Genomic DNA, 21,623 nt, shown 5'->3' on the forward strand with positions numbered 1-21,623 from the left:
GCTGAGGGAACTTTTACTCAACCCAGCCAGGGTTCCTTAGCACCACATGAGTTAGTAGAGCACAGGTGTGGATGGTGAGCATTACAGCAACTGGCCTGTTGTTAGATGGTGTGGCTGCTCTCCATCATGATAGGCTAACACAGGGGTTCTCAGACTTCTGTACTGGTGACCCCTTTCACACAGCAAGCCTCTGAGTGTGACCGCCCTCTTATACATTAAAAACACTTTTTTATATATTTAACACCATTATAAATGCTGGAGACAAAGCAGGGTTTGGGGTGGAGGCTGACAGCTCACAACCCCCCCATGTAATAACCGCACGACCCCCTGAGGAGTCCCGCCCCCCAGTTTGAGAACCCCTGGGCTAACAGAAGGGAAATAATTAGAAACTAGATCACTCAAGTTGATTATATAACAAGATTGTACCATGAAGCTGAAAGGCAGCTGGGAGGGAAGAGATCTAAGGTGTTTCTCTCGTTTCCCCTCTCCTTTTATGTAAAATAAATGTTACCATTTGGATGTGTCCCAAAGAATTATCTCACTACTCTCCTCATCTCCTTCTACCAGCTCTGTGCTTAGTGGAGTGATAATGGTGGATAGCGATAGGGGCATTTAGCAGGCCTACCTAAAAAAAAAAATGCTAAAATTAACTTTGCTGCAGTCAGTCTGAGAGTCAGGGTTTGCTGGCTCAGGCCAGCTAACCCTGAATTCCTCCATGCAGGAAACAAAAGGGGAAGCGAGGACCAGCAATATCCAAGTGCAGAAACGAAAGCGAAAGGGGACCTTGCCATTGGAGTACTGTACAGTGGCTGTGAACAAATCCATGGGAGAAGTCTCTGTGTGAACTTGGGGGCAGGGGATGAAACTACTAGCTGCTTTACAATATTACCCAATAAATCATAAAAGACAGAGAGGAAGACCCACGTCAGCAGGGGGTGGAGAGAGAAAATTCTCAGAAGGGGCTTACTTTTAGAGTGTGCAAGGGGAGAAAGGACTAGCTGGCTAAGCCTGGCTGTGCGAATGGATAGACCTGTGTGCCTGCCTGCATGTTAGAGGGGACAGTGTGGGGGGAGACACGCAGTGTGTGTGGAGGAGGCAGCCCTGTGTGTGCTGTGCCTGTGAAGAGAAATAGCCAGGGGCGTGTGTGGAAGAGAGAGAAGACCTGTGCGTGGGAGAGAAGGGAATAGCCCTGTGTGTGTGAGGGGACGGGGGAGGGGGCCAGCCCTGTATGGGGGAGAAGAGGCATAGCCCAGTGTGTGTGTGGCGGGGACAGACCGCGCAGTTCTGGCCGGGCTGGGAGACCCTCTCTCGGGGTGTCTCTGGAGAGCGGGGGGCTGGCAGCCGGTCTTGGCTCCTCCGCTGAGCCTTGTCCCATCCGCTTTGTGACTTCACTGGCTCCGTAACAGAGCCCGCTCCTCCTCCTCCCCGCCCGCCTGCCCGCCCGGCGCCTCCCGTGCCCGGCCGGGGTGGGCTGCGGCCGCGGACCCCCCGGGCAGGATGCTGTGCTTCATGCCGGGAGTGGCCTTCATCCCCGCGCTGCTCGTCTGCTGGTCCTCGGCCGCCTTCATCATCTCCTATGTGATCGCCGTGCTGGGGGGGCACGTGGAGCCGCTCGTCCCCTACATCAGGTGGGAGCCCCCCGCCCCGCTCGCTCGAGGGGAGGGGCCGGGGCTTGCCCCCAGGTTGCAGAGCCGCAGGGCTCCGAGGCAGCAGCCCTCGGGCGAGGGGCAGCGGAAATGGGGGCTGGGGTTGGGGCTGGGGGCTGGAGGGAGCTGCGACGCAGTATTGGAGGCTGCCAGGGGAGCTGAGGGCTGGAGAAAGGTGGGGCGGGGGCGTGAGGGCTGGAGTGGGGGGATCCCTGTCCGTTGCAGCCCGGGCGGCTGGGGAAAGGTGGAGGGTGCAGCGGGGCGAGGGGCTGAGGTTTTAGAAGCTGGCGGGGGGAGGGCACTGCGCTGGCATCTCCACGAAAAGGAGAAGGCTCCTGCTCCCCTGCCGAGGAGAGTGAGGCAGGGAAGTTGGTCTCGTCCCAGAGCAGAAGCTGGGGTGGCTGCTTGCCCCCGGCGGGAAGAAGGAAACACGTGTTGCAGCAGGGCCCCACCTGGCTGTTCTCCATAGCACGACAGAGCCCGTTGGATGCCGGGGAGGCAGGACCGCTCTGCTTATGTCGTTCATGCTTCTCGACAGTCCCGCTTCTGCATGACTGCAGAGTACAGGGGTTAAACAAGCCGCCCCTGGGGAGTGCCCTGCTTATCCTGGTAAAACTCTCTCGGGTATTGGGAGTTTTGCCTGTACTATGATAGCACAATTTGGGCCCAAAGAGCACAACGTGGTTCAAGGATCATTCTAGAGAAAGTAGAAGCAGCAAAGAATCCTGTGGCACCTTATAGACTAACAGACGTTTTGCAGCCTGACCTCATTTAAGAGCTGGGGTCCTGCAGTGTTTATACTCTGTTTAGAAAGCCCAGAATCTGATATTTTCATTGCTGGGTCTTTTAGTGGATATCTTTTAAATGTCTTCTTTGTTTATGTGTTGGGTTACTGACCCAAGACTGAAGCAATTTTTATGGAAATGTTTCTCTCTTTCTCACAATTAAACTAGATGGGGGACTAAAAGTCATTACATCAGAAAGGGATGGGAAGGCATGTGTGTGAAATGCCTTAAAATATTATATTTTATTTTCTACTTTCATTATTCAATTCAGTAAAAGGCTAATTACTCCTAGTTTTGATTTTATTCATATTTAACATCTGACTATTTAGTAGAATAATTATCTTGATTTAGTTCCTAGAAGGTTAAAAGTGACTGGCAACGGGGAGAAATTGATTTGTTCCCCTTTTTTCCTTTATAGTGTGTAAATAGGACCTAAAAGACAGCGTGGGGCAAGAGAGATTGTAATTTTTTTCCCCTCCCCTGCTTTTTATATATATATTTCAAATCTTGTTTAGGCTGGAAGACTATGGCCCCAATCCTGCAAATACTTACATACCTTTATGGACATGAGTAGTTTCATGAGACTACTGTACACACATAAAATTACTCACATGTGTAAGTGTTTGCTAGTTTGAGGCCATGGTGAAAACTGGAAAGCTGGTGTAAATTATGACATCAAAAGACACAAGAAAGATACGCCATTAAGGGCCTTGGGCCGGAACTTCAAAGGTATTTAGGTGCCTAAAGATGCAGATAGACACCTAGCAGGATTTTCCAAGGCACCTAACTCCGGTATTTTTGAAAATGCCACTGCATGCCTATCTGCGTCTTTAGATGCCTATACAGCAACTCCTCGCTTAATGTAGTAGTTATGTTCCTGAAAAATGCTACTTTAAGCGAAACAATGTTAAGTGAATCCAATTTCCCCATAAGAATTAATGTAAAGGGGGCGGGGGGTTAGGTTCCAGGGACATTTTTTTTCAACAGACAAAGGACATTATATACATATACAGTATACGTTTTAAATAATTTTAAACAAACAATGTAGTAGCGTGCCCACCAATTATGAATGTGAAGCTTGGTTGAGGCAGGGACATAGTGGGGTCAGGGTCCGGGGGCTTACCCCATTCCGCCCGCTTGGTGCTCTTGCCAGGAAGTGGGGGGGGGGCACAAGGTGGAAGTTTTGCCTAGGGCGCAAAACATCCTTGCACCAGCCCTGCCCGACCCAACTCCCCAGCTGGAATGCCAGGCAGGCGGGCAGAGCGGGGTGAGCCAAACAACCTTATAACAGAACATTGCATGACTTTAAACAAGTATGTTCTCTAATAGATCAGCAACCTAATAATGAAACAATGTTAACTGGGATGACTTTAAGTGAGGAGTTACTGTATACCTTTAAAAATCTTGCCCCTCATCCAAATCCCACTGAAGTCAATAGAGAGAGTCTCATGGACTTGGATTTCAGTCGTCTTTAGATCAGGTCCCATTGGCTTATGTTCATGAAAAAGTTGTATTGCTTTACCTATACCTGCATTGTTAAAGTGGTACGACACCAAGGTGTGGACACACTTATGTTGGTATAAAGGTGCTTTACAATGATATGGCGATTACCATATGGAAAGAGGAATAATTATCAAGGTCTAAATCACCTTTTTACAAATATAACTATGTTTACACTTGGGCTTTTACAGGCATAACAGTTTGAGGATAAGAAACACCACATCACCAACTAAAATAGTTATATCAGTTAAACTTTTAAGTGTAGACCAGGCCTAAATGGCTGTTGCTTCTTATGCCAAACACAATCATGTAACTGTTTACCTTGTTCTTCCCACACTCCTCCCTGATTCATCTGTTTTTCTCCCTTTATTGTCTTAACATATGGGCCCTACTTCTGTAAATATTTACATGCTTATCTTTAATTGCTTCTGTGCTTAAATGTTTGTAGGATTAGGCTGTAAGAGTGTAAACTCTTCGGAACAGAGACTCAGGCATTTTAAATTACACGTATGTATGTACCTTGCATAGCACATCTGAGGCCCCGATCAGAGCCTCTAGAGTAGAGGTCGGCAACCTCTGGCACACGGCTCGCCAGGGTAAGCCCCCTGGCAGACTGGGCCGGGCCAGTTTGCTTACCTGCCGCGTCCGCAGGTTCGGCTGATCGCGGCTCCCACTGGCCATGGTTCGCTGCTCCAGGCCAATGGGAAGCCGTGGCCAGCACATGCCTCAGCCCGCGCCACTTCCCGCAGCCCCCATTGGCCTGGAACGGCGAACCGCGGCCAGTGGGAGCCGCGATCGGCCAAACTTGCGGACGTGGCAGGAAAATAAACTGGTGCTTACCCTGGTGAGCCACGTGCCAGAGGTTGCTGACCCCTGCTCTAGAGGCTACTGCAATTCAAATAATACATAATACTAATTAAGAGGGGAAGAGAGATTTATTCCATTTAAAACAACATTGTGTATTTATTTACACCTATTTAACTTCAGTGACTGACATTAAGGGGAGAAATGGCTCAGTGGTTTAAACATTGGCCTGCTAAACCTCAAGTTATGAGTTCAATCCTTGAGGGGTCACTTAGGGATCTGGGGCAAAATCACTACTTGGTCCTGCTAGTGAAGGCAGGGGACTGGACTGAATGACCCTTTGGGGTCCCTTCCGGTTCTATGAGATAGGTATATCTCCATATATTATTATTCTGAGTACAGAACGCCTTTGGCCTTGTAAACACAAAAATTGTACTGCTGTAATTATATACTCCTGGGGCCATTCTGCACCAAAAAGTTAAAAATTCTGCAAATTTTAGTTGTCAAAATAACACTACCTAATTATGACAGTTTCAATTAATTTGGTAATTTATTTCAAAATACCTGTCAGCAAGTATGTCTGTAACAATACAGAGACACACACAAATTCCACCAGGAGTAAAGAGTTAAAGAAACCCCTATAACAACCCAGTTCCTGTTTCTCTGCCCCCAACCCCCCAAGCAAAGCTGGGGTGCAGACATCCACAACCCCTCCTCTCCAGAGCCCAACCGCAGGGCTCCTCCAACCCTCTTCCCCCCGGAGCCCAGTGATCCATCCAGAGGGAGAAACAGCCTGATGCTCGGTGCCAGTCTTGCATGGAGTTTTCTCCACGCCACCCTCTCTTACCCTTAAGGCATGCTGGGAACTGCAGCTGCCAGGAATCCTCTAGCTCAGTGGTGGGCAACCTGCAGCCACTAGGAGCTGCGGATGGTCATGCAAATGTAAGCAGTCTGGCGGCCCGCAGTGGATTACCCTGATGAGCCACATGCGGCCCGCAGGTTGCACACCACTGCTCTAGCACCCTCTCTGTCCCCCAGCAAGGTCTTCTATGTGCAAGCTGGGCTCTGCCGAGTTCAGTTGCCCCTAGTGGCAGCTAGCAGCACTGCAGCCCATTTCTATGGGGGGAAGGAAATTTTGTGCATACGTTAGTTTCTGCAAAATTCTGCATTGCGCAGTGGTGCAGAATTCCCCCAGGAGTAAACTATACCAGTATAGCTAAAGCAGTATAACCCCCCTAGTTTGGACACAGTATTATTTATGTAAAGGTGTTTATTCTAGTATAGCTCTTCCCTACAATAGGAAGGGAAATAAGATATACCAATTTAAACGTAAAGCACCTTTATAGTGGTGTTACTGTATCCACAGTAGGGATTGTGCTGGTATAACTTTTGGTTTAAAAAAGAAATCACACTCCTAACTGACACAGTTATATCAGTACAAGAACTGTATGGAGATTAGGCCTAGGTTATAGATTCAACACCTTTACCCTTCAATAAAGGTGTTAAGGTCTCACATTAAATATCCTTCTGTCTCCCAGGAGATCTTCAAATAAAACTAGGGAAGACCAGACTTTATAATCCTGATATGTCTAAGATTTTAAATAAATATATAATCAGGAAAATAAATTAGATTAAAAACACTTCAGACTTTCTTTATTCATCAGTAAGAAGTGGGTTTGGAGGGGAAGGACACACGCTAAATTTATTTGAAATCCTTTGCAGGTCACTTCTGAGACCTTTGTCACATATACCATTAGACAGATTTGGCCTCAGGTCTGCTAGCATTTGTACAGCCATAGTTCCTGAATGAGTGGATGAAGAGATGAAAATATGCCCTATCATTTCAGAGCAGCATAGAATTGCATTGGTGGAACAGGATATACAGCAAAATTTGGCATACAATTTTTTAATAGTTCTGAACTCAGCTGATTTTGATAGAAGACTGATTCAGCATTTTGTGTGCTTCAGGATGATATTGTGATTTTTGCCTAATAGCTGAAACACATTTTTATACCATTTAGTACTTGGTTCGTTCCTTTAGTTTAATAGATATGACTGAATCCCATGATTCAGCTAAGTTAGCATGATTAAAGTGAAAGGGGAAGAATGTTGCAAGATATTTCAGTTGTGCAATATGTAGTCTTGGCTCATTTACTGGATATTAAAAAATGAACTAGTTCTCTAGGAAGAGTTTCAGTTAGACAAAGGAGCAGGATATTATCAGGTTTGAGTTCAAGTTTTCAGTTATAATTTTTATTTTATAAATACCCAATATATGTCCACTCATAGCTTTTTCAGTTGTATTTCTTTATAATATAACAGATATCAGGTTAAGACATGGGACTTGGCTACACTAGCCAGGACACCTATATTAATATCTTCCTAGCAAACTGCTTAAACACAGTCCTTGGTAGGAAACTTCACTGTCTATCATATACAGAACCTAAAATGGGGAGTGGATGTAGGATGGATGGTGAGTCCTTTCCTTTATGCTGCTCAGAATCTAAACTGATCTTTACAGAAAGCTTGAAGTCACCCCGTAGGATGCACTGGGTTGAATTTTCTGGCTCATTTTTAATTTGGTGGTTTGAATACTCAGTGTCAGATTCCTAAGGATATTTTCTGCAAGATGGTACTTTTTCAATCAATGAATGTCATAGTTCCTTGTGATGATAAATGTTGGGATTTCATTTTGAAGCAGAAGAATTTGACTCTATAATAGGCATATAAAGTATTTTCTGACAGTGAGTGTAAATATTTTGGATCTTAAATATTCATTCTCTTTCCCCTCCATACACTTCAAAATAATAGTTGATTCAGCAGAGTTCTGAGTGGCAATTTTAAACATTAACATTATCACTTCTCACTAATTCCCTCATGTTATCCATAGTAGGTTACCCTTACCTGTACATTATTGTAAATTAAATTAATAGCAGATTTTGTTTCATATGAGCTCTATGTTTTTTTCCATTTAAAAATTTCTTTATGACTGTCATTTCATTTTAAATCTTTCTCAACTACAGGCTAAAGCAAATCATTTCTGTAAAATATCTACAGTAGTGATCCTGAAAACATCAGTTATGCATTTTAAGTTTTCATTTCATGTTAGTTTTATTCTTTATAGTGAAAAGTATAGAATTACAATGATTTTGTCCCTGAAAATCCAGTACTGTACCTTATGGTTACATTGTAGATGTGCCTATGATATTTGTGGTCTGAAAAAACAATCATTTTTAAATACTGTACATATTTGAATATACACAGCACTGAGTTTCCTTGAAACTGTAGAACTCTATACAGTTTAGTTTGACAGCTTTAATTCAATAATGAATGGAGCTCAGTACAATTTAAAATTATTTAGACTGCTCTTAAAATGTGAAGTGTTCCCAGAATTTCAAATGACTGCATACTTCACGTGTGCAGATTCCATTCCCTTCTCACCTGAAGCTCTTCAAAGGCTTTGAAGTAACCATGGTTCAGTACTTGGGTTGCATAGAGCAGTTTCTAATTTGCAGAAGTACTCCAGAATTGTCTCAAGTGGCTTACTTTGGAAGTAAGTCTTCTGCCATTTTTATAAAACTGCTCCAGGCTCATGAGGAAAATATAAAAAATGCAAGGTTAAAAAGGCCCTGATAATTAAAGCAAAGATTAAGGACGGCATCCAAATACACCTATGCCATTAAATGGGAAATTAAGGCAACTTTATTGTTTTTAGGAGGTTCGCTGTCAGGTGAGGTATGTGTGATTATTAAAAAGTATGTGCTGTAGCAAGGCTTTAACAACCATAATAACTAAAAGATAAGATGAATAGAAAATCTTAACATTGTTCTGAGAGGCTGTGGAAACTCTAAGACATTGATTAAATGCTGAAGTATCCAAAGCTATTGCTCTCTGAACCCTATTAGAATTTTTATCCATATGTGCTGGGACTCTGTATTGGATGTTTTCAGTATTAGTTTCAACAATTTCACAAAGAAAAGGACAGAGATCACTATCTTCAATGTATCCATCTAATTTCTTACCATTCTTCACCAGCTAGCCTAATATGCAAGGAAGTGATAGACAGACTATGCACATCAACCTTTTGGGGGCAGAGGGAGATTGTGATTCTCCGATTTAATTTTGAAGGTCTGCCAGTCTTCCTACTTGAAGTAAACAAGATGGCCAAACTTTTTTTAAAAACGGCCACTGACTTGGGGTGACTTGGTTTTTTTGGATACCTGATTTGAGGGAGTGGTGTTGAGCATCCACAGTTTCAATTGAAGTCTATGAGAGCTACAGATGCTCAGTACTTATGAAAATTGAACCAAGCTGGGCAGTCAAAAACCTTAAAGCAGCCAAGTCAGTGGCCACTTTTGAAAATTTGATTGTAAATAAACGGAAGTGGCAGAATAGAAGGAATCTAAGTACAATTAAATATTCTATATTAGTTTTCTGGGTGTTTGACCCTTTTTCTTTCTATCATGATAAAATAAGGAATTGTTTGTCACATCAGTGGTTACAAGAATGAAGGCTTCCCAAAATTACGGAGTAGGTGAATTTGTGGCTTCTTTCAAGAAGATAACCAGTAAGCAAAGTAGAAGGAGAGCAGTGGGTACACACCACTAAAGTGAACTGCTTGTTCAGTGTGCAGTACCAGCAAGGATCATTACAGTGTATATTGTTTAGTATACTATAATTATATGTATACTGTAAGACCTACATTTATTTATTCCTGGAATTTTAGCAAGAACCTTGACTTTTTGGACATTAAATGACAATGATTTTTATAGTGGGGGTGCTGAGAGTCATTGAACCAAACTGTGAACCATGTATATGGTGAAAACCACTTCAAGCCAGGGGGTGTGGCAGCACCCCTAGTTCCGGCATCCATGTATTCCTGAAGAGAAGACTTGTGTGGATATAGCAGAGACTACCTTACTAAAGTGCCTCTAATAAAATTGTTTTACTAAACATAATAGCAAGCTAAGGAGGGAAAATTGCAGAGTTATGTTTTGAACCACTTCCAGGTTTGAACATTAACAGTGCGCTGTAGTCTTGATTCTCCTTTCACTTTACAGCAGTTTTACATTCATATAATATCATTGATTTCAATGGAGTTAGTCCTGATTTATATTATGTAAATGAAAGGAGAACTGGGGCCCTGCAGCTCTATCATTTTAATGTATCTGCTCCGTCCTTTTGTCAGTCAAAGGCAGATCCACACATTAGAGAGAGCAGGATACTGGAATTGAGGGCTGGGGTGTGAATCAGAGTACAATTCTGACCTTTGATAGCAGAACTATCCATGGGATCCAACAGTCCAACACAGAATCATATGTTCCCACAAGCCTGCATACTGTCGATTGCTGTTGTCTTAACTACAGTACTAGCTTAGCTGGCAATTGACATATAAAATGGCATTGACAGTGCCATCCTCCGTAAAGTCCACCAATGTCCTTCTAACTAGTTGCCGTTCATAGATACCTGTTGTGTAACTCCAGGTCATCACAGCTCTGTATGGGTGATGGATTAGGGGAGGGATATAGCCGAGAGACTGTGTTCTATGGTAAGATAACAGTTTTTTTCACCCCAAAATAAACATTCAGTTCAACCAGTAAAGCCTTAGACAGGCAACAGAGGACTATATTTCCTTGTTTAAATGTCTGTCGTCTTAAAATAAAACCTCATATAAATGTAGTATATGTAGTATAATTTAGGACTTCAATCTTACAAGCTTGTTCTTCTTGTTTTAGTGACACAGGAACAAAACCTCCAGAAAGTGGCATCTTTGGGTTTATGATTAATATTTCAGCATTTTTAGGTATGTATGGGGTATTTGGTCTGAGCATATCTAGGGCCAAATTCTGTCTGAATATCAGAGAACCTGGATCTAGAAGTAGGATGAGTAACAGAAGCTGGTTGCCCCTATTCCAGTCCCCACAAAATACTGCAGAGAGCCTACTCCGGAACACTATAGAGGGAACTGCAGAGTGCCATTTAGGGGTCAGTGAGTGTAGAGCAGGGGTGGGCAAACTATGGCTCGGGGGCCACATCCGGCCCTTCAGACGTTTTAATCCGGCCCTCGAGCTCCTGCTGGGGAGTGGGGTCTGGGCCTTGCCCTGCTCTGGTGCTCCAGCTGGGGCTTGCCCTGCTCTGGTGCTCCAGGCTGGTGCTTGCCCCGCTCTGGCACTCCAGCTGGGGGCTCCGTGCGGCTCCTGGAAACAGCAGCATGTCCCTGTCCAGCTCCTATGCATAGGGGCAGCCAAGGGGCTCCACAGCTCCCATTGGCTGGGAACCAGCACATTTTAAAAATGCTGGTTTTGTGTACTATGAATTGATTTGAATATCCATTCAAACAGGTTGAGACAAATCACAAGTAAAAATTAGGCATCATCTAGTAAATAAGAAATGCACCATTCACTATTTTCTAACATAATAAAAATGTAAAAAATAAGAATCTGAATAAATGTAAGTTAAGCTGTGTAATTACTTAAATAAATGTGTGTAGATATAATGAATCCTCCTGGTGGGCAAAAAGAAGAAATGATTTAGTATAAAGCCTATGTTTAGTTGTAAATCAACATGTTTCAATGATTACCACCAATTTGAATCAGTCTGTCTTAGGAAATTAACTAAAAAGTACAAATGCAAAACACAATTAAAATTGGTTGTGCACTCTCCTCTCATCTGATGGAGTGGGGAATCTAGGCCTACATATTTATGCATCTATGCTCCCCAACCCCAAAATGGTCTCTATACACAACCTCCTTCTCCAATGATATCTCCTCTAAGGACCTATCTGTATAGGCAAGTTTACTATGTTCAGGGCCGCCCAGAGAGGGGGGGCAAGTGGGGCAATTTGCCCTGGGCCCAGCAGGGGCCCCTATGAGAGTTTTTTGGGGCCCCTGGAGCGGGGTCCATGACTCGCTCTGGGGGCTCCAGAAAACTCTCGCGGGGCCCGGGCCCCCGGAGCTTCTTCACTCCCGGTCTTCGGCAGCAATTCGGCGGCGGGCCTGAATCCTCTGGGCAGCCCTGACTATGTTGGGGAAATTGTGTATAACGCTGTATGATTTGTTCTTCCCTATGCAGACAGGACCTGAGTTATGAAATGTATTATAACGTTGTTCTTTACAGGGCTTGATTTACAACATTGACCCCATCCTGTTACATCAGCATTTCGCTGATGTTGTCAATTTTCATATGTAAATAGGTACTTGATAGGAATTAATTGAGTATTAGGCCCTATAGATTGAGTATCAGAGCCTAAAGACTGAGTGATATTTTTTGGCAAAAAATATCCGTATGCACTAGTTTGGAGGGTTCTTATGGCAAGGGCTAGTCAAAATTGGGCCCCAAGAGTTGAGCACAATTTCAGATAACATAGCTGAGTGCACTTTTTTTTCCTATAACTTACATCCAGCAAAGAAACTATATGCTGGTAATTAACAGATGTAGTTCCTGAATATAGAGCTCCATCAGGGCAGACTAAAGTCTAATAAATTGTCCATCTTCCAACTTAGTGCCCATCTCCCTGTCATAACCTATCCTGATGCAGGCTGCATGGTTGTCAACATTCTCTGCTCTCGAAAATCCAAATTGTAACGGGACTGAAATGACCCTGTTTCCTAAATTGTCCCAAAGTAATTTATGGGGGCAACTGGGGAAGATAGTATGGAGGACACTCCTTCAAAATGGCATCTGAAAATAATACATGTAGAACTTACTACTTTTTAGTCCCCATTCCCACTCCCATCACAGTAGAATTAGAGAAAATATAATTCAGTGGATAGAGGTTTTAAGTTAATTTTGTAAATGTATATGTAATTTCACCAAAGAAAATGAAAAAGTATAACATAATTGCATGGTAAATTAAAATAAATGTTTTGCATTTTTTTCTTTTTTTTAGCTGCAGCTACAATGTACATCAGATATTTAATAATAGAGAAGCAAAATGAATCATCAATTTTTATGAGTCCTTCATGTAACTTAATTACATTATGTATTGGATTGCTGGGCTGTATTGGAATGGGCATTGTTGCAAATTTTCAGGTATGGTCCAATTTGAATCACAAATCTAATTTTATAAGTTTTAACCATAAAAAATTGTAGATCTAAATGGTTAATACTGTATTTATAGATTAGTAAATTAACAACATGAGAAACAATGTCCTATTTTACTTCCATCTGTTCCACTAGTCTTTCAAAGGAAATATTTGGCTCCTAACTTTCTTAAGGCCAGATTTACACTAGAAACTTTCACCTGTGTAGCAGTATCCGTTAAGGGTGTGATTTTTGGTGACATTTCTATTCCAGCAAAAGCTCTACTGTAGACATAGTTAGACTGGCATAAAAGTGCTTTTACCTGTTTAGCTTATTCTATTATTCTTGTATCAGCTCCTTTGCTGATATAACTTACTCCAGGCAGGTTTGCTGGTATAGATATACTGGCAAAACCTTCTCTAGTATAGGATAGCCTTATTGACAGGTAAAGAAAGGTTAATAGCACCAGTCTGCAAGTTATCACTCCAGTGGAACAAGTGATCTGTTAAGCCTTTCAGGTTTGACGTTGAGGGCAAAACAAATTAGGTCTTGTCTACCCTAGCTTTACTGGCAAACCCTCTTATTGTAGTTTCAGCATGTACCAGCAAAAGCTGGGACTGCTTATATGCTTAAAATTAGGCACAAGTGATAGTACCTTCCTTTTTTGAATGAGGATGGACTTAAGCATGTGTTTACATGCTTTGCTGAGTCAGGGCGCATAAGAACATTGAAGGCCATGCGGTTTAGAAGGATATGTGAAGGTAGATGTGTCCCAGAGTACAGAAACTTTGCAACTGTAAGAAGTAGTGGGTTGTGAGCTAGGCTGAAGTTTGTGTGTATGTGCAACTTGCATCTTCCCGCTGCCTGAGAAAGTAAGTCTTGTTCTAAGAACACTTGAGTGGAAATATTTTGTTTTTATGTTGCAAGCCATTACAGTTTATACTGTAAAATTATAAGCAAATGACTAGGATAATTTACTAATCCCATGTCTTTGTCCACTTCTTTTTCTTTTAAAAAGAAAACAGCCCACTTCCTGAACTTAAAGATACTTGACCACATTGGGTAATTAGTGTTCTCATAGAGCAACAGAACACACACCACCCATTTAGAGACCAAGTAAACGTATATTTTGATCTTGATGGTGCAGCTAGTCAGCTTCTTTCCTGTCAACTGATACCATGCAGGATGCAGCAGACTCCAATTTGGGCTTCAAACTCAGGATTTATTATGCTCCCCAGGCTGGTAGACAGTGGGGACATTGCAGAGGTGAGAGAAAAGTCTGTACCTATTTTAGGAGTGCTGATTAGCAGGGAGGGAGACTGGCTGTTCTACTAAGAGAACTTCTGGGCCCAATGGACACTGTGAGGTTCTAATATCCCTTACCTCCTAATATGCGTCCCATGCTTGCTTTCCATATTGTCCTGCTTCACCTCTCTCAATACCATTACTCCTCAAACATTTTAATTGAAAATATTTTTGAGGTGTCTTGAACCAGAAATAGCCCCTCCCTTTGCTACTGCCCACTTGCTGGTAGCACTCTTCATGCTCCTAAGATGCCAGGTCTGCTCCTGGTGGTCCCTTCCTCTTTCTCTCAATACATGCTGTGGAGACAGAGCAGAGAGCGAGAACTACTAGACCAGACACAAGAAGAGTTACAGGAGCAGAGTTGGCAATATCAGTGCAACATCAAGAGCTCCCAATACTGCAATGAAGAGAAAAGAGTAAGATAGTAAGCAGGATGACATGAATGTGAGGTTTGAAATCTTGCAATACAGAAGGTCTAGAAATATTTTATTTGAAAAATACAATAATAAACTTCTTCTAGCCCTGGTCCTTGACCAGAGATCAGAAAGAAAAATTTTGATCTCTGCCCGTAATCTCTTTTATCATCTATTTTTTATTTTAACTTTCTCTCTCCAACTCTTCTGTTCTTTCTTTAAAAGTTTCTTAATTAGGTTTTGGGATCTTGTCAGAAAGCATGAGACGGGTTCTCACGGATTCTGGCATTCCTTATTTTACTATTTGTACTGCAATACAAACCAGTCAGGGCCCCATTGTGCTTCATGCTGTACAAACACATAATAAGATACAAGTCCCTGTCTCAAACAGCTTACAGTCTGAAGAGACAAGACAGGCAAAGGAAGTATCATCCCCATTTTGCAGTCAAGAGAAAAGAGATCTTAAGTGGTTTTTTATTGAAGGTCACACAGGAAATCTGTTGGAGCGCTGGGAATTGAACCCCTGATCTTCTGGGGCCTATGCCAATAGCTTAATCACAAGACCATGTTATCTCTCTGAAAGTTACTTCTTAACTAGATGAAAATGAGACAGCAAGCAAAGTTTCATTATTGCCTCACTTTCCTTCTCTGTGCTGGACGAGGAAAGGAATACACAGAATTGCATGGGAACTCTTCAGAGAGTAACTAAAGTAAAAAACATCTAAATTCCACCATTTTCCCCAATTCCTTTCTAGCTTGAGAAAGGCATTCTACACAACAGTATAAACTCCTGCAAGAAGTGCAAAAGGCCATCCAAACCGAGTGTTTTGCAATCATTGCAAAGTTCCTGTGTTAGGGCTTCTGCAAACCTAGTATAAAATCAGTTGAGTATGTCCCTTGAGGGGGAAAAAACTGTGGGATGTTATGAAATATTTATTTAATCTTCCTTGGGATGTCATGTAGCCTGCTTACCTTATCAATAATTTGCCAAAAGCCAGAGCCAAACAGTATGCTTCAATAATTTACAGCATTTTGCAGTTTGTTACCCAGGGGCGGCTCTAGGCACCAGCGGGCCAAGCGCCCGCTTGGGGCGGCATCCTGGGGAGGGCGTCATTTGGCTCCGGTGGAGCTCCCGCCGGCATGCCTGCGGCAGGTCCACCGGAGCCCGGGACGAGCGGACCTGCCGCAGGCATGACTGCGGCGGGTCCCGTCTTCCCGCGGCTCCGGTTGAGCTCCCGCAGGCATGACTGCGGCAGGTCCGCTCCTCCCGGGCTCCGGTGGACCTGCCGCAGGCATACCGGCGGGAGCTCCACCGGAGCCAAATGCCGCCCTCCCCAGGATGCCGGAGCCGCGGGAAGACGGGACCCGCCGCGGGACTGGGGAAGGGCGGCGCAGCGCTCCGCGCTGCTTGGGGCAGCCTACTTTGTAGAGCCGCCCCTGTTGTTACCACCTTTGATTTCACCTCTGAAATCTGGATATTTGAACTTTCATTTATTATTATGACTATCCTTGTATAGTGAAGTTCGTTCTTAGTAGAATTAATCTGTTTCAAGCCATTTACTGAGTATAGAATGCATTAATAATCATTGTTTGCCAGTTTCCTCCCGTTACTTAATGTGATCACATATACTGTAGGTTTTTATATACTGAGAGTAGAAGATTTCTCATTTGGAGTGGAGGAAACCATTTTAATGAGGCAAGAAGACAGAAACATACTTTTTGTTGGAATGGAGAGGCTATAGTCCCATCTTTTTATTCTGCCATGTTTGTTATGGGACTTTCTGATAACAAACTTAGTCAGATATTGTTAGGTCACAATATAGGGACATTTTGTTTTGTACACAGTATTGTGCTTGTATAATAACCTAACGATGTACAATTGTGTATAGGGAAGGAACGGAGAAGAACAGTAATAGTCAACCAGAGAGAGCTGAGGAGATAAGAGAGATAAGGCCTGTGAATTAGCAAATCCATGGATGGTTTAAAAAACTGAGGAATACAGTTTTGCAAGTAGTGAACATTGGATGTTTCAGGTTAAAAGGTCTCCAGTGCAGTGTCCAGCTCTGTTAATATTATCTTCAGGCAATATTTTGTAACAAAAGGTTTACACACTGTATACATTAAATAATATAAATCATGCTTTGCATCTTAAAAATAATCCCAAAGAATAAGTATATTCGAAAATGCAGGAAAAATACTATAGTAGGGCTGAATGAGACTGCTGTGGGACCGGGGGGACTTTATTCTTTCCCTCTACAAAACAAATTGCAACATGTTTTGTGAAAACACTTCAATTTCACACATACTGTGAATTTTATAATTTGCTTTTATCTACACAAATCTTGTGAGCTCTGTTGTTAATTTTTAATCAGCAAAATTAGTTGTAAGGGAAGTTTTTTGGTCATTTTGGTACTGGGGAAGTATAATTGTAATGGTATTGCTCCTGAATGCTCAGCAAAACTGCCGGAAAGTGTGGGCGGAAGATAACTAGCAATGTTTCCTAAAAGCAAAAGAACTGTGAAGGTGAACAGAGGTGAATCAGGTGTTTGTTTTCTATGTTTAATCATACAGTATTTTAAAATACAGAAGGGAAATACAGTTGGTGGGATAGTGTTAAGGAGCGACTGACCATTAAAGGAGAAACTCCTCAGAGCATGATGAGTTAGGCAAAGCAAAAATCTTATATCTGTGGGTCTGATTGTGCCTCTTAGCCATTGCCCCTGGACAAAGGAGGTTCCCCCATATCTTTGGCCAGTAGGCTTAGTCCCCTAGCTATTAGGTATCTAGTAAATTTTCTGAGCCCTTTTTTGGCATGTATAGAGGCTCGGGTGAGAGGCAGAGACGGTCCAAGAAATAAGTTAGAAAAGAAGAGAATAGTGGTGCTGATAGCTTGCATAACACTTTCAATTATTAGACCCTGTTTTCATATATAGATAGCATGGGTGTGGGGGAAGGAAAATGGAGAGGAGGAGCCATTTAGATAGCACAGTAATGGACATAGTATAAAAATCTGAACAGAATAGAACACAACGAGTGTGGGGGGAGAAGGAGTGAAACAAAAGGTGCTGGGGGAAGCAGATGTTGAAGACAACAACAGGGTAAAATTACACCATTATAGGAAAGAAAAGGGGGAGAAAGGTGGCTTTGTGCCAGGAAGGGAAAGAAGATATAACAAAAGCAAGGAAGACAAGTTCTATTAATGCTGCTTTGCACTGCTCTGGTGGCAGAAACCAGCTTATAAACTAGTTTAACTAGCTATGAGAGGATTTCTCTGGCACAGAGGTGATATAGATCTGGCATAGTTTAACATATGTAGTTTATACATTTAGAGAATCCAAGAAGTTATTTTGGCTGTCCATATACTTTATTTTACTGTAGGTTTCACTTCCAGATATATTTCAGCGTGCGAGAATCTTCAATAAGCTGGATATCACAACATAAATAAAGATGGCCGATGACATGGAAAGGGGAAGGAGGTCGGGGTTGACAGAGGGATATGGAGATTTTCACATCAAAGTCACTGGTTTGGACTGCTGCACACCACCCTCCCCCCAGCTTTTATATTGCACACTCTCTGACTGACCATCTGATAGTGGGGTATTTGAAGCAACCTGGCAGTTCTAGTCTCTTACCAGCAGTGAGGGAAAACACCACCAAAACATTTCATTGGCAATTGCAGCAGAAAAGCCAAGGACTGGCTAGGTATAGAGAATATGAGCTTATCACGTCTGAAACCAGTCCCGCAAATATAAAATGAAGGCATGTTGGCAAATAGCATAGGCAATCTTGCATCATCTGCGTGGTACCTCTTTTGTGGGAAAAGCACTCAGTTTGCCAGTGGCGTCAAGTTGGCATCTTTCACAACCACTAAATTGTACAGGTGGTATTTAGGATTTAGCTAGAACTGGTGGAGCAGGCAGTGTTGTCTGAGTCCTTTTCTCTGGCCTGGTTCAGGTCAGACATCTCTCAGGATGATGAAGGCCCAATGTCCCAGGAACTGGTGGGGCAGCAGTCAAGATGGTGAAGCTCACCTCAGTACCCAAATTTCCCTCCCCAAAGTCTCTTTAAGGACCCAAAAAGGGAGTGATGGGTGGAATAACTAGTCTTCTCATTTTTTCTCCACCATTTAGGCCTAATTTCAAAACACACCAGTTTTGGTTAATTGATTTCTGGTCCTCCTTTCCTCTTGTTTACTAGTTAACATTTTAACATAGTCCTTGAGTTATATCTGTCAACCTTTTTGTTCATACAAATTCAGTCTGTCTCGCTTTTGCTCCTTTTCCCTTCAACAATTGTTATTGGTTTTTGACACATTCCTTAACCTTTCCCTCACCTCCCACAGCTGAGCTCGCAATTAGGACAGATCTGTAGGCCCAGTTTTTACAACTGGTTTCTAGGCACTACTGTAATACAAATAATAACAGATAATCACTCTGCTGATTCTCTTTCCAGGAGTTATCTGTTCCCAGCGTCCATGATGGAGGAGCTCTTGTGGCTTTTGGCTCTGGTGTTGTTTACATTACACTTCAGTCTGTCATCTCTTTCAAGTCATGTCCACAATGGAACAGTCACTCTACATGTTATATAAGGATTGCCATCTCTATAGTGTCATGGATAGCTGTCATTCCCAGTATCCTTTTTGTGTATCACATTGTTGTATCTTTACACACAAATGTTCTTCCTCTGACATTGAACCGCTTCTAAAGTAGAATAAATGCCAGGCTACTGCTTATATTGCAGACGGAGCACCATGTTTAGAAAGTTGGCATTGTAAGAAGCATGAATGGCTGTTACCAGATCTTTCTAGAAGCTACACCTCAGTTGTTAGTAGTGTATTTAAGTCTTATGCCCTTGTTTCCTACTGTTTTGTTTTTTTTTGGTTGGGGAGTGGGGAAGAAAGCAAAGGGGGTTCTATTCTAAGAGACAGCTAGTGAATGTAAATACAACACACAGTCTAGCACTCATGTACAGGAATTAACCCAATAATAACCAGCCACCAACACACTACATACAGGTCAAACTACCCTGTAAGAAATAAAGAGGGCAGGTGGGAGCCTACCCACATTTGGCCCTCTGACTGAAAAGATAAGCAGGCATCCTTCTAGCCCAGGGGTGGGCAAACTACGGCCTGCAGGCCGGATCTGGCCCCCCAGGGCTTTGGATCCGGTCCGCGGGATTGCCACCCCTGTGGCGCCACGGGCTCTGCGCTGCTCCCAGAAGCGGCTGGCATCATGTCCCTGTGCCCCTTGGTGGAGGGCTGGGGCAGGCAGAGGGCTCCATGTGCTGCCCGCGCCTCCAGACACCGCCCCTTGCAGCTCCCATTGGCCAGGAACAGGGAATCATGGCCAATGGGAGCTTCAGGCGAGGTACCCACAGGCAAGGGCAGCGCACGTAGCCCTCTGCCCCTCTCCCCCCTCGGGGCCACAGGGACGTGGGGCTGGGCACAGTGCAGGGCCAGGGCAAGCAGACAGGGAGCCTGCCCTGGCACTGGTGCATGCTGCTGCCACCCCGGAGCCACTCCAGGTAAGCGGCTCTGGGCTGGAGCCCAACCCCTCCTGCACCCCAACTTCTTGCCCTGAGCCCCCTGCCGCAGCCTGCACCCCAGCCCCCTGCTCTGAGCCCCTTCCTGCACACTGCACCCCATTCCACACCCCGCACTCCCTCCCACACCCCAACCCGTGCCCCAGCCCTACAAGCAATTTCGCTACCCAGATGTGGCCCTCGGGCCAAAAAATTTGCCCACCCCTGTTCTAGCCTGTATTGTCTCCTCCTGTATAAACAATCTAGCCATCTTCGGAGTTTTAGCTAGAGGAACTAAATACAGTAATTCCTCACTTAACGTAGTTATGTTCCTGAAAAATGCAACTTTAAGTGAAAGGATGTTAAGCAAATCCAATCTCCCCATAAGAATTAATGTAAGTGGGGGGTTAGCACCAGGGGTGGGGGGCTCAACCCTCAGCTCGCACACTCCACCCCTTCCCCCAAGACCCCAATTTTGACCCGCCTCTTCTCCCCCCCACCTCCTCCCCCTTTACTTTGCACGCTGTATCCTGGCTCCTCCCCCTCCCTTCTAAATGCCGCAAACCAGCTGATTGCCGTGTTCAGGAGAGAGAGGGGAGGTGCGCTGAGTCCTCGTTCCTCCCGCCTCCCTCCTGCCTGGGGCACTTAGCTGGCTTGCGGCATTTAGGAGGCACGAGGTGGGGAGGAGTGAGGACTTGGCGCATGCTCCTCCTCCCTCCCCCCCTGCAGCCTGCCCGCAGCAATCAGCTGGCTTGCGGCATTTGGGATGGAGGGGGAGCCTGGGCGCCGAGTCCTCACTCCTCCCCCCCCGCCTCCAAAAGGCTGCAAGCCAGCTGATTGCCGCAGGCAGGAGGCGGGGGAAGCAGGCAGCCAAACAACGTAAGTGTGAAGCATTGCATAACTTTAAATGAGTATGTTCCCTAATCGATTAACAACGAAACAACGTTAAGTGGGATGTCTTTAAGTGAGGAGTTACTGTACTGAAATGCGTAAATTCCCATTACGTAGGCACTTTCTGCCTCAATTTCCTCTCATTGAGCTCCCAAAAATAATCCAGAGAGTCTTTCTGTCCACTAACTCCCCTGCTTGGAGTCTGCATTTATTAACAAAACAATCCTGAACTTGCAGTCCCAACATAATGGACTCCCAGCTCTTTTTAGCTAGAGTCCTTCCACAGACCTCTGCCTTCCTTGTCCAACTCTCTGACTCCTAGAAGTCAGCGGGCAACCTTCCTCTGCTACTGTCCTAGACCTCCCTTGCTTTCTCAGGGTCTTACTCCCAGGCTACTTCCCTGGAGTCGTCAGCTTCTGCTTAGACCTTTCTTCAGAGCCAGCCACAGTAACCCAACTTACTCCCTTTGATTCCCTTTCTCCAAACAGTTCTCTGCCCTTTATGAGGCCCACATGGGGGCAGGTGACAGCCTGAAACAATCAGTCCTGCCCCCTCTGGCTAGGATATAGTTAATTAGCATACAGGGGGTATGATTGAACAGGGTTGGCTAGCCTCAGGCCTCCTGGCCCTTAAAGGGGCAGACCACCTTGCCATCTTAGTATGTGCAATAATTTACTCCTGGAGGAATTTTGTTCCAAAAAATTAAAAATTCTGTGCACAATACATTAACATTCTGC

General features: G+C 44.0%; 1 protein-coding gene across 6 annotated transcripts in view; it reads left to right on the top strand.

Moving 5' to 3' along the window:
• The first annotated feature begins 585 nt into the window (after positions 1-585).
• DRAM1 (DNA damage regulated autophagy modulator 1) overlaps positions 586-21,623 on the top strand; it is a 29,774-nt gene continuing 8,736 nt past the window's right edge. The window contains exons 1-5 of one of the 6 annotated variants that reach the window (XM_039501960.1): positions 586-1,628; positions 10,471-10,538; positions 12,624-12,766; positions 14,371-14,478; positions 18,928-19,105. In XM_039501960.1, the coding sequence (XP_039357894.1) occupies positions 1,498-1,628; positions 10,471-10,538; positions 12,624-12,766; positions 14,371-14,478; positions 18,928-19,105 (628 nt within the window). In that variant the 5' untranslated portion in view covers positions 586-1,497. Of the gene's footprint in view, positions 1,629-1,970; positions 2,256-10,470; positions 10,539-12,623; positions 12,767-13,801; positions 14,024-14,317; positions 14,479-18,927; positions 19,106-21,623 lie in introns of those variants that run through there. The other 5 variants (XM_039501943.1, XM_039501938.1, XM_039501969.1 and 2 more) reach the window with 5 other exon arrangements.

Source organism: Mauremys reevesii, linkage group 1, assembly GCF_016161935.1.
Source record: "Mauremys reevesii isolate NIE-2019 linkage group 1, ASM1616193v1, whole genome shotgun sequence".
Classification (NCBI taxonomy): Eukaryota; Metazoa; Chordata; order Testudines; family Geoemydidae; genus Mauremys; species Mauremys reevesii.